General features: G+C 36.8%; 1 protein-coding gene across 1 annotated transcript in view; it reads left to right on the top strand.

The window, feature by feature from the left end:
* Positions 1 to 590: 590 nt before the first annotated feature.
* Positions 591 to 13,959, top strand: part of LOC122813731 — a 181,990-nt gene continuing 168,621 nt past the window's right edge. Inside the window, exon 1 of the mRNA XM_044086203.1 lies at positions 591 to 756. Coding sequence (XP_043942138.1) covers positions 687 to 756 — 70 coding nt within the window. The 5' untranslated portion in view covers positions 591 to 686. The remainder of the gene's footprint in view (positions 757 to 13,959) is intronic.

Raw genomic sequence — 13,959 nt, 5'->3', positions numbered from 1 at the left:
TGCCTTTGAGCACTGTTGTGCCTTTGTTTAATTCAGTATCAGATCTACCTGACAAAATGAGATGGATAAGTTTTTTATGAGAGGCATCAGTCATATCACTACAGAATAATAAAAGATAACATTTCTGAATAACAGATGTTTAAATAGCTGCCTAATTTATTTTTAATATAGTCATCTATCATTATTACTGCATGAAAAACACTGGCTAAATTCTTTATGTTGTATCATTAGGAAACGTATAGTATGAAGGAGAAACTTTAAGAAAAATAAAAGGAAGTTCTCATTAAACTTGTAAATACTACAGTACACAAATTTTTCCAAGTAAAGAATTATGATGCTATTGTCTGCAGCGTTGTAGTGGTGGTAGCATTTAGCATGCAAAATCGTACTCAAGTGTTGCAGATCAAAGGTAATGACCATACCTTGTTAGAAACATTCTGAGAAATCGTATCATAACAGGAAGTCACTGCAGTGGTCAGTTACTTTCAAACTAAATAAAAGCATCTATTTTCCTCCACTTTTAAGAATCCACCCAACAAAACAACAGCTGACAATCGCAAACATGCATTCATAAGAACACATGAGTGAAACTATTAGCTCCTAAAACTAATGTAGAGTTAGCAACGTTTATAAATAAGGAATTTCTTTCTGATGCCTAAGAGGCTGTGAAGATTTCCCTTCTTAAAATGAAAGCCGTGACAATAATGTTTTTCTTTTGGAGTTATAATTCATTCATAAAAGGATTCAGGGCTAATGGTGAGTCAACAATTAAGTGAAATGTTGCATTCAGTAAGTGCTCATTTGTGCTGCTTATAGACTAAAGAATGTTGTTCATTGTTCAAAAGTTTGCAAACATTGGCTGTTATAGTGCAGTTACACATCAGAAAAAAGCCCTGGAAAGATGGTGGGGGAGGGGGGATTCAAATAAGTATAATGCAAGCTGTATATAACAGGTCTGTACCTGGAGAGTAACGGGGTGGGGTGCTACTGCAACTTCACATGCACTTTTGAAAGGGGAAGAGAGAATCTGAGTGAATCTTTTTCCAGATGGAAATATTTACATAATAAGAGGTAGAGGAGACAGCACAGATATAAACTGTAATGTAGACAATGGCTCTTTAATTCATCGTCTTCTTGCCTTGTACCCCCCCCATTTCATTTTTCTCTTTTGTGCTTCACTGTGGATGAAATACACCAGTTTTCTGACAGTTTCTCTTAAGCATTTTTTATTAAATATTGACTACCTTAGGCATTTTACACTTACCCACTCTTTCTGTGTATGTTATGTAAGTTTTATGAGTTCTCCAGTCTTTGTAGAAGGAAACGTACTTGATTACTTTTATTTCTTTACTTTGAAACATTAATATATTTTGCATGTGCATTTCTCTATTTTTACTTGATTTATCAGTCTTAATTTTTAATGTGACCTTTTATTGCAGTACATTTAATGGAGGTACTGAGTTATTTGTGGTGCATCTTATTTCCTGAGTATTGTCTGAGTGGAAGACTGAGAAACATCCTTCTCTGCCAGTTAAACACAGCCTTAAGTATTTAATCCTCATACTAAGACTTTTCAAAGTAGTTGGCAAAAAGTGGGTCATATCTTCCAGTCTATACAATAGCTCAAGAAATTAGCCTTTTTAAACATCTGGGGGGTTTTGTATGTGTGTGTGTGTGTGTGTGTGTGTGTGTGTGTGTGTGTGTGTGTGTGTGTGTGTGTGTGTGTGTGTGTGTGTGTGTGTGAAGTTTGTTCCAAGTCTTTAATAACGCCTGAAAATTTAAATGGCCTGTCTAGTAACTGTTCTAAAACTCCCAGCAGCAAGGGAGTCAATCGCATTCTTCAGCTAGTAGTGTCTTACTCAAATTTAACTCAAAATATAATTTGAAACATTTCTTTGCATCCCATGTTAACACACGCCACTTCTTTCCTTCTTCATTTTAAGGGATTTCGAACATATCATCTGATAATCTGAAAGGATCTGAAGTTTTCCTTTTGATACTTTCATTAATGCTAATTATTATTTCTAACTCTATCAGTAGCTCATTTTCAGATATAATTACTAATCTGAACCCCTCTAGAACAAGTGAGGTTTCATCACCTATATAAAACCAGCAACATTTTTTATTTGATTTAGCTAAACTACAACTTACTGGATGATTGCAGTCACATTATTCAAAATATTGTACCTCTTGATGCTTCTGTGTTTATGGTGATGTACTATATTCACTGAAATGATTATTTACCAAATTCTTTGCCTGCGTGAATTTATATGTCATGTTGCTTGGTGTAAAGGTAGGCAAAATTACAAATAATATTGAAGAAGTTTAATGTCTTCAGTGTAAACTTGGGTCATCATAGTCAGAAGACTCAAACTTAACTAATACCAAAGTAGTCCAATGAATAAATCACAAAAGTATTTTATTATGTTCCTGTCTACACATAAAAATTTAACAACTAATATGAAATTTCAACTGGCAACTTAAATATGGATTAGTGATCCATATTTTACATAATACCAAAAGGCCTCCTGATATTCAGGGTTCAGCAAATTCAATATTAGCAAATCTTCCTTTAAATATGATGACAAGCAACTGCCTCCCTATTATATGGAAAAATTACCTATAAACATTCGACTTTTTGAATACATATCTAAGATCAAGTCCATCTGTAGACTATACATTCAAACTCAGTCTCCTTGCATAACATGTAGAATCAGCTAATCAAATTGCACCTCTAACCTTTACCACACTGTTTTCCTTATAACCTCTTATTGTCTTGCAGTCCTGAATTTATCAGTTACAATATACCTCATTTTAATATAAAATCATCACATCACAAATAATTTTGGAGGCATTTTTTCATACCCTAAAAAATACCTAAGGTTTTGGCAATATTGCTGTACCTGTGATACAGTCATACATAAGTCTTTATATGTATGCACAATATATCTATAAATGGAGGGTTATGTTGTATTTTTCCATCTTACCAATCAGGATTGCCTCATGTGCCCGTAATTTCATTCCACTAAAATACTGAAATTATCTTTGCACTATGCATTCTTTTTTCTGTTTTTCTACTGTGTATATTATTGCTTCCTCACTAAAAACAATTAATGTCTTTGCAATTTAGTGATTATGTTACTTGCATGGGTACAGTAATATTTCTTATTCTTTTTCCAAGTGTCTTTTACCTTACAAATGTCTAACTAAAAAAAAAGAAATTGCAAAGGCAAGTAATTAGAAGTGATAGTACTCATTTTGTATATTTTTTACTTTCTATTTAATGGTTGGGATCTTTGGATTATTTAATGTAACTGATACTGATTTTATTTCCCTTGAAAGTGTTTTTCCCTAAGTTTACTCTAAAAATAGTACCACCCTATAATGCTAACACATTCAACAAATATGCAGATAAATAACATTACAGGTCTATATGACACCCTAGACTATCTGTAGATTTCATTAAACTACATTGCTGTTAATAATTTTGACAAATGCATTAAAAAGCAATAGTCCCAAGATGCACCCAAGGAGAATGTGTTATGCAGTGGTAAATCATTTGCTGTTTGCCACCTAGCTGCAATTCTCTGACTTTAGTACAGATGTTATTTTGCGGTTCGATTTATTTTATAAGAGATAATCTTAAAAATGCCATTGTGTCTTTGCTTTAACTTGCAGATCCATTTCTGAAATTTCCAAGTACTAGCTCATTTGCAAGGCATCTATTTCCTTCTCTACTAGGAAAGTCAAGCAGACCACTAGTCTAATAATACTTATTTCATGTCTTAGCATCCAGGCTGTGTATTATTCAGATAGTGGTAGGCATGCTTTATTTTCATCACTTAAAACCATTTCCATCAAAGTCAAAATTAATAGTCTGTTTCTCTCAAGCATAGGTTTATCCTCTTTCTTCTATATTGCCCCAACTCCACAACACCATTCTCATCCAGTTTTAGTATGCCAAGGTTTAGATAAACTTTAATAGATTTTAGGTTGTAAAGTTGGTGCAGATATGATAGAAAAATGGAATTGATAAGACTGAAAATACAAGACTGAATTAAAGCAATTTTCAGTATTGATCTCCAAAACACACACTGTGGTTTCACAGAAACAAATAAAGACACACACACACACACACACACACACACACACACACACACACGTGCAATTGCATAGATGTAATCTAAGGTCAGAGCAGTAGTAAAGAATTAAAAAATATATTTTACCTATCATTGTCAGTATTCTAGGTAATTTATTATGTGAAGTTATCTTACAGCTGTCAGTCTTCTTATTGATACCCAGTTTGATAATTTTGTCAAAAATCATTTTCATAATGCGTACTATAAATTGAAGAGCAAAGATCTATTAAACTGACTGGTCCTTTGATTGGATGATGTTCCTCGAAATCTTAATATCTGCACAGCTGAAAATGAAGTGCTTGAATTTTTTTTATTTTTGTACTGTGGGTCCATTTTCTGGGCAGCAGAATTGTGTAGCTTTTAGAATTGCTGTTTCACATCTATTGGTTCTCCAGTCTTCCTCCTGGCTAATGTATTTTCTGTGCAGAGCTTCCATTTTATCTCTATACTTGCTTAGATTTTCATGGGAACCTGTGATTTCCCATTTCCTAAAGCTATACACATGGGTAGCCCAGTGATATTAAAATTCTCAATGTGTACCTATGTGTGGAGTGATTGAGCTCATCAATGTATATCATGGAGAGACAACTCTGTTGTATGTCTCTTATAAGGCTATATTTCTGCAATTTAAACTTTAAATTTTCTATTACTTTGAGTTTACATTATGACTATAAGGCATTTGAGACTACGTTATTGAATGTTTAAAAGACTTTAGTCTGGAACTGAATGATTTGAAACTACTGCTTTTTGTAATGTGTTACTGGAAAGAAAACTATGTTGAAACATAACAGCTGTTAAGTCACTTTCATTTATTTATTTATTTGCACTTTGTTGACTGAGTTTGTCCCACAGGGCGAATGGCCCTTTTTCAGGTGAGACTCCTGGTGGTATTCATACTGACTAGGTAAAATTTAGCCAGGGTAAAGGGATTTTTCACTTCTCTTTTCACTAGGGACCATGGGATCTTTTGGATCCAACTCAGCTACCCTCAAATCAGGGAGATGGGGTCTTAGTTTAATGTTTCATCTGGACAATGGCACATTAAAGAGTGTAGTACTCCTGTTATGCTGAACAAAAGTATCGGTTTTGGAAAACTAACCCAATTCTCAGGTGAGGGAATAGAATTCACAGCTTTCTGATCTTCCTGCACTAAATGCAAGTGTACTACATCTTAAGCAACTAACTTTGTTAAAATTAAAATGAATAGAAGTCTGTCAGATGGTGTGACACCCGTGCCCTGGCCCAGCAATCAAGGAGCCTCAATCCTCACCACTAACACCAGAGAAGGTGTCTCATATATGAAGAAAGGAAACAAATACATACAATAAAGTGCAATTTCCCTTAAGGGCACACAGAGATCACAGTCAGTCTGGAAATGGTCACTCCCTTGTTCTCCAGGTCCCCAATAAGAGTCCCCACTGGCACAGCTATAGGGTCCAGATCTCAGCCTAGCTGGGCAAGCTAAAACCTCCAGCACCCTCTCTGTCCAACCAGTGTTTCGTGTCCCTGCCCAAGTAGCTCACACACACACACACACACACACACACACACACACACACACACACACACACACACACACACACACACACAAACACACTTTGAGATAAGAGTTTATACAACCACACAGACACTCCTGGGAAAGGCTGGCACAGGTTCTCCAGCTGTGCCCCTTTCACCCAGACTATATGGTAGTACCGCCTGCCACCACCCAGCTAATATTTATCAGCTACTCAAAGGCCCTTAAAAGTGTGTCCAATTATTACTGTGCAATATTATTATCCAATTGGTAGTATGCTAATGCTAATGCTCAGCACTAGGGCCTCCCTATCATGATAAGGTTTCATCATGTTAACATGGTACAATTTTTTCTCCTTCGTTCTGCCTAGAGGTTCCACCATGTAATTAACATCACTTACCTTTCTTACCACCTTGTAGGGTCCCTCCAAGGCTGCTTGCAGCTTGTTGTGTCTGACAAGAATGAGAACCATTACCTGCTGCCCTACAGCATACTCTCTAACTCGACCATTCTTGTCATACCACACCTTTTTCTGTTGTTGGGCTTCTGCCAGGTTTTCCTGGGCCAAGCCCATGAGTTCCCTGAGCCTTGTCCTGAGGTTTAGGATATATGCCACAACAGACGCTTTGTGAGACTTGCACTCACCTTCCCACTCATCTCAAATTAAATCTAGAGGTCCCCTCACCCTATGCCCATACAGCAACTCAAAGGGTGAAAAACCTGTGGGTTCCTAGGGAACTTCTCTGTAAGCAAACAACAGACGGGGCAAATATTTGTCCTACTCCCTCTTAAACTGATCTGCAAATGCCCATAGCATGGACTTGATTGTAGAGTTTAACCTCTCAACAAGACCATTAGTCTGGGAATGGTACGGGTGGTCTTCATGTGCTTCACCCCACAGGACTTCTACAGACAAGCCAGCTGTTCTGACATGGAATTGGCACCTCTGTCAGTCAGTACTTCTTTTGGGAAACCTACCCTGCTGAAAATCTCTAACAAAGCATTTGCCACCTTCTCTGCCTCAATGGAGGACAAAGCCACTGCCTCAGAGTATCGTGTAGCTTAATCCACTACCACTAGGATATACTTTTTCCCTGTGGAACATGGGGTACTCAGAGGACCTGCAATATCCATAGCTACCCTCTGAAATGTCTCCTCAATCACAGGCAAAGGCATCAAAGGAGCTCTAACCTTGTCTCCTGCCTTGCCTACCTTTTGGCACTGCTCACAGATCCTGCAGTACCCTGTTACATCTCTCAAAATTCTAGGTCAATAGAAGTTCTGCAAAATATGTCTCTTTGTATGTTTTATGCCCATACAACCTGCAAAGGGAATATCATGGGCTATGGCTAGAAGTGCCAGATGTTAGGCTCTAGACACTACCAACTGCTGTACTCTCTCACTTTCTAGCCCTCCCTCAGGGGTCCACTCTCTGTATAGTAGCCCTTTATCCCAGTATACAGATTCCCCCTTTCCTTCAGAATCAGGTGCCTCCCTAGCTATCTGCCTCAGGCCTTGCAATGTAGGGTCTGAGAGCTGAGCCTGTCTCACTTCTCTCCTTGTAACCCTTCCCAGCTCCCTTTCCACAGGATGTCTGGCATCCTCTGACAGTGGTGCCTCACTGTCAGCCTGGGTACTACTACTTACCTCTACCTTTGCAGTAACTCTGTCCAAGGGAACAGCAGTACCCCCAAGCAGCTGTGGCTCACATTCAGTCTCAATGCTACAGAGCAGCTCCCTCCCTGAAGTAACCACCTCACCAGTCCTGGCTGCAAGTATGCAGTCTGTCTGGTTCTCCCCCAGGCTACCAAACTCACATGTTTGTCTCCAAGCCTGACTACATGTAACTGCACAAGCACAGGGTACTGCACTATCAAACTCATTCCCTATCAGGACATCTGCAGGTATATCCTCAAACACACCTACTTGCTGGCTTCCTTTTCCACCCTCCCAGTCAAGGTGAACCCTAGCCAAAGGTATTTGGAATGGTATCCCTCCTAAAGCCCTGACTGGAGTAGACTTCCCATGCAAGTAGTGCTCCTCTGTAACCATTACAGGCTTTACAATGGTTATATCAGAGACTGTGTCTCTCTTGGCAATGGCCTCTTTGCCATTCACTACAATGGAATATAACCTCTGGTGGTAGTTTGGTACCCTTGTTGTCCCAAGACAACCTGCTATTGGTATTTTCCCACTTACTGGCTCCCTTGCCTTTTGTTCCCCATCTTGCCTCCATGGAAACCTGTATGCCACATGGCCCCACTGGTTGTATTCAAAACATTTAACCCTAGCTCCTGGACATGTACCTGGACTAGTGGCTTCCTCTGCTACTGGCAGATTCTGTTGGGGCAGTCTGTGCTGCCCACCATGGGTTCCTTTAGACCCATAAGCAGTACTGGGGTCCCCTTCCTGTGCAGGCTGCCCTGCTTGCCAGGTATAGGTCTCCCTTCTTCCCTAACTCATCTGAAGTAGCACATTGTCTACCAGCTACCCAGATCCTCATGTCCTCAGGCAAAGTGCTAAGGGCTTGTTCCCCTCACCAAAAGGTCTGCCAGCCTTCAAAAGTGGTGACCTGACATCCACTCACCCACCTATGGAAATAAGTGCTCAGTTCAGCAACATATTCACACACACTTTCATCTGCCTTGCATCTATGCTTACGAAACTTTTTCCTATACGTTTCATGTGTTAGCTTAAAAAACTCTAATAGACACTTTTTTACAACAGTATAATCAAAACATGCAACATCAGACATTTTAGACAATACAGTTACAGCTTTACCATGGAGTAAGGGGGTCAGGAATCATACCCAGAGCCTTTGGTCAACACTATACTGTTTGCATACCCTCTCAAACATATGAATGAAACTATCAAAATTATCCCTCTCATTAAACTGCAGAAGAAATTTACTGACCTTTTGTGCTTCTGGTGTCCAGTTACTCCCTTCCCCATTACCTCCATGACTCTGGTGAAGAGTCAGCATTTCTCTCTCATGCTTCCTCTGCCTCTTCTTTTCCTTGGCTTCTATCTCCAAATGCCTGGCCTCCAACTGAAGTCTCTTTAGCTCCAGATGGATTTTTAATTCCTCTGCAGAAAAGTTGATCTGTCCATTCTCTGAGGGTATTATATCTCCACTGCCAGTCTGATTGCCCTCCTCGTTGCTGTTTTCTGATGCAGCTATAACCAAGGCTGCAATCAGGTCAGCCTTAGTCAGGTTTCCATGCACCAGTCCCCTAAACTGGCACATCTCCACTAGCTGGCTCCTTGTCAGCTTTCCATACTCCTCTGATGACATGCTGCCTGCTCACCCTGACTAACTAAGCTGACAAAATAAATGAAACAACTGTAATCTGAACTCTGAGTATTCACTGTGTGGCTAATTTAGAGTACAAAACACCTTCAAAACTTACTGTACCCAAGCTACAGGAATTCACTCTACCCACACCACTACAAGCCAATTAGTATTTGCCACCAATTAATATGTGATGTGGATATCCCACCTCTGCCAAACAATTAATATGTAATGCCTGTGCCCTGGCCCTGCAATCAAGGAGCCTCAATCCTCACCACTAACACCAGAGAGGGTGTCTCATATATGAAGAAAGGATAACAAATACACACAGTAAAGTGCAATTTCACTTAAGAGCACACAGAGATCACGGTCAGTCCAGGGTTGGTCACTCCCTTGCTCTCCAGGTCCCCAATAAGACTCACCACTGACACAGCTATAGGGTCCAGATCTCAGCCTAGCTGGGAAAGCTAAAACCTGCAGCACCTTCTCTGTCCAATCATGTCCCTGCCCAAGTAGCTGACACACACACACACACACACACACACACACACACACACACACACACACACACACACACACACACACACACACACACACACACACACACACACACACACACACACACACACACACACACTTTTAGATAAGAGTTTATGCAACCACACAGACAGTCCTGGGAAAGGCTGGCACAGATTCTCCAGCTGTGCCCCTATTATCCAGAATATATGGTAGTACCAGCTGCCACCAACCAGCTAATATTTATCAGCTACTCAAAGGCCCTTAAAAGGGTGTTCAGTTATTACTGTGCAATATTATTATCTAATTTGTAGTATAACTAAACAGTCAAGGCTTATTAGAGTGACTTGGTTCAGTAATCACTATTAATATGCAATGTACTCTAGAGCTTAAATTATCTCTACGCAAAACAGCCACAGTTGGAATGGTTTTAAAATATTTAATAATAAATAAAAACACAAGACAATACTTCTTATTACACAGTGCTAGTCAAGAGTTCAGAGGTCACAGAGAAATACTTAAAATAATTCAGCAGTACAGTTCTGACATCACAAAAAATACGTAGTCTAATCTTTCTAATTTCTAGCTATTTCTAAGAGAAAACACAAGTCTAAGATAACTTACATATGAACAAGACAGTGCTGTGAATTGGATGGTCAAGACAAAAATGCTTAATAATCTCTGGTTCTCTCTGTTTAAATTGAAATTGCAGTTCCCATTCATATTACATCATTGTACACACTTACCTGGGGTCCCAGGCTATCAGAAACTACATTTACATTCTTAACATCTACTTTTGTTATCTTGCAGCTGGTCAGGAAGCAAAGCAATAAAAATACATTTGCATGTTTAAATCTAGCAATTTAACTCTTGGTTAAAACAATAGAAAGAATTTCTTCATCTAGACCCTCCGGCACCACTGTCTACATCAAAGGGTCACCACATGCTTTACTTTGGTCAGTAGAGTGCATTGTTGTCGTATTTTTCCCCAGTTCCACATGTAACACTATTTCTTTACATTTAAGACAACAAGCATGTAGTTTACATTCATATTTACAAATGACAGAATTATCTACAAAATTCTATCTGGCTAGGTTGGCAGCCTTCGTCTATCTTTACCCACTCTTCACAGATGGTCTCAGCTGGATTTACTACATAAAACAGACATTTAAAGTATTTAATAACAAAGATGTCCATCAAAGGAATAAGTAAAATAAATCAAAAATTAACTCTTCATAAGCAGAGACTTTAATATTAATGCATCAGTTTCTCAGGAAGATAATTCAAGTTTGTAATGGAAATTTGAACTTTATTCACAATTAAATGCAAAAATAAATGATAAAGAGAACAGGTAAAGAAGAAAAATAAGAAATTTTGATCTAAGAAAAGGATTAGAAAAAAGATATGTCACTGTTTTTCTCCAGGTGCAAATGAATAAACACTAAACTTAAAGCTATCCTCGCCATCACATTTTGAACCAATTTATACAATGCTAACACAATGTTCAATAAACACAAATAAACTAAGATGTATTATTATCAAGCTTTTGCTTTTCAATGCTAGGCAGCTTGTTTTGCAGCTTGTAGTAGAAATGCAGCACATGAGTTTTAAAACTGTGGCATCAGAATTGTGTGTGATTAGTTAAAAGGAGTTTTAGAAAAAAATGAATACTATTAAACATAGTGTATAAATTTTTATTAAATATATCCTTAGTTATTCAGAAATAATTAACTTGTGCAATGAAAAGCAAAATATGAAGTTTTAGTCATCAGAGACAGCATTTTTTAAATAAACATTGATATAGCAATTTATTTACTTATTTCCTCATATGTTTATTTGTATTTGTTTTTTCTGGAAAAAAAATCCAAGTAGAAAAAAAATAAAATATGAGTATAAGAACATAGAACTGCAAAACAAAAGAAGAAAAAAATGCAAATAAAAACAGAAGGACATATTGACAGAGAAAAAAACCTAAAGGTAGAAATTAATTCAGAAAAGTTTAAAGATTTGAAAGCTAAAATGTATAGAGTTGGTCAATAATTTTGCAGTGGAAGAAGGGGAAAGAGATGTGTCATTTTTACTGAAGATCTGCAAATCTGGCAACACATTAGTATTAATGAGGAGTGCAATACGTGAATGTTATCTCATGGAAAATATAGGATTATTGTACTGTCAGTCAGGCTGCCTCATAGGGATTAGTGAATAGTGGAGTAGCCTGAAACAACTAGAAATAAGGTATGTGAGAAGAGAAGGTAGGAATATATATAAAATTAACAGGGTGACAATGTCAACTGACACAGTCAATATTTCTTTGGTGTTCCACATTTAGGAGATATAGTTAATTAAAGATCACCACAAGCTGTATTACATGCATTGGTGGGCAGACAAAAGAATTTGTCTCTAGAACACAGGTCTTTATTTGGGCAGTATAATTGAAGAAAGATGGACATTCACCTAGAAGGTATATATGGTTGTGAGTAACTTTTATTAAGAGTAGAAGAGGTAATTGGACAGTTCCAATCAGTCAAGGTGCCTAAGGGCCAAGCAGTGATAGGTCCTGGATGGGAAGTATTTTGGTATTTGATTATAGCATTGCTCTAGCTTAGCTCTTTTAGTAAATTGTATGTTTGTGACTATAGGTGAATCATATATAAAAAGAAAAGGAAGTAGATAGGCTGACAATATTTTTCTGACATTGTCTAAAATAAATGCTTTGGTTCTATACAAGATTTTTTTAAAATAGCAGATTAAATGTGGAGGTCAGATCTCAACTGCAAATTGATTATGGTAGTTAATCATTTTGTTTGTGAGACTAATTCAATTTTATTTATATTTGATGGTGTGATAGTGAAGAATGTTTTGTCACAGTGAGATGTTCTTTCTTTCTTTGTGAATAGAATAAATTTTTGCTTTTTTTTTAAGATAGAGAAGTAGCTAAGAGATTTCAGCCCAAATTTTACAGAGGAAAAAGATTTCTGTGTTAGGTCTCAAAGCTTTGGAAAAGTGGGGATTTAATACACGAGTGCTGAATCATAAGCATATGGAATAAATAAGACCTAATGATGTAGCCACTGACTTTCAAGGATCTATAACTCAGATAAATATGTGTCACTTTTCTGTAGATTTTCTAGTGGAAAACATTAACATTACACTCAAATTCTCAAATATGACTTCAAAATGGCAAACTCACTCGATCACTCTCTCTCTCCCCATCTCCCTCTATTAGCTATAGATACAATGATTCCAACAAGACAACATTAGTTTAGAAAATAGTGACTGATTTACAGTTATTTCAATCATAGAACTAAATATCAGCATATAATCTATAATGTTGTTCATGCATACAATGAAGCCAAAGAAGGAAGAAGCTCTGAAAAAATAATAGTAATAAAAATGATAATTAATAATGACTTTTAGACAAATAAATCTCCATGACCATTGTTAATCTGCATTTGCTTAGTCTGTGTATTTTGGGATACTGAAAATAAGGTATTAAAGGGATAGGATAATTTGACAATTCTTACCCTCTACCTCTTCTTCAAACTTTATTCTTCAATGACAAACTGATGATAGCACCATTGCCTAACTCATTTATTTCAATATTTCTTTCAACTACTCATGTAATAGAAATACCAATGTTAGTTATTTCATGGGGCAATGTGCATATGCAGATGTTAATAATGCTTTATTTTGGCAATGATAATACAGGGTCAATTCAGCATTAAGTATGTTAATGCCTAACTTTACACTGGCAATTTCTCATTTGTTTTTGAGACCAGAAAATGCCCAACTTAATGCAATCATGACATTGCTTCTAACTTACAAGTACATAAGATAGGGTTTACCACCCTACCCTCATTTGCAGTCACACATCATGTGTATGGTAAGTTCCACTTTTTGGCTGTAATAATAATGCCAATGTATAATAACTGTAAAATTTAACTTATGTTATTATCTGTAGTTTATGGTTTGATATGAATATGTTCCTCTTTTAATTCATGGAATATGGTACTATTAAATCCCTAGAATTAATTACAGATATGTTTTACATAAATTAAAATATATATATATATATATATATATATATATATATATATATATATATATATATATATATATACTCACAAGTCCTTTTTTTCAAGAAATTGAATACAGAAGAGAAAATCCAGTTTTTGAATAAAAAATAGTTAAGTAAAATTATAACCAACTGTACTAGATCTTCAGAAAAAACAAAAACTGTCAATTTATTAAAACACTTGAGAGTCAGTTACTGATGCAAACAGAAGAATGATGTATTGTAAAATTATATAGATGTTAAAATATTGTATTAGTGAATACATTGTACTTTTATCATCCCTCACTCCTCTCATAAAAATAGATTGCAATACTTCTTAATCACAAAATCTAAATATAATCATATGACCTGAATTCAAAGGATATTTAGCTCTGTCTCTGATCACAGTAATATGAAAGTAGAATAATTTGTATAAGAAAAA

The sequence above is a fragment of the Protopterus annectens genome, chromosome 10.part0 (genome assembly GCF_019279795.1).
Source record: "Protopterus annectens isolate FY-2018-M chromosome 10.part0, PAN1.0, whole genome shotgun sequence".
NCBI classification, from domain to species: domain Eukaryota; kingdom Metazoa; phylum Chordata; order Ceratodontiformes; family Protopteridae; genus Protopterus; species Protopterus annectens.
Note: the sequence above shows the minus strand (reverse complement) of the source record. Positions and strands in the feature narration are given on the sequence as shown.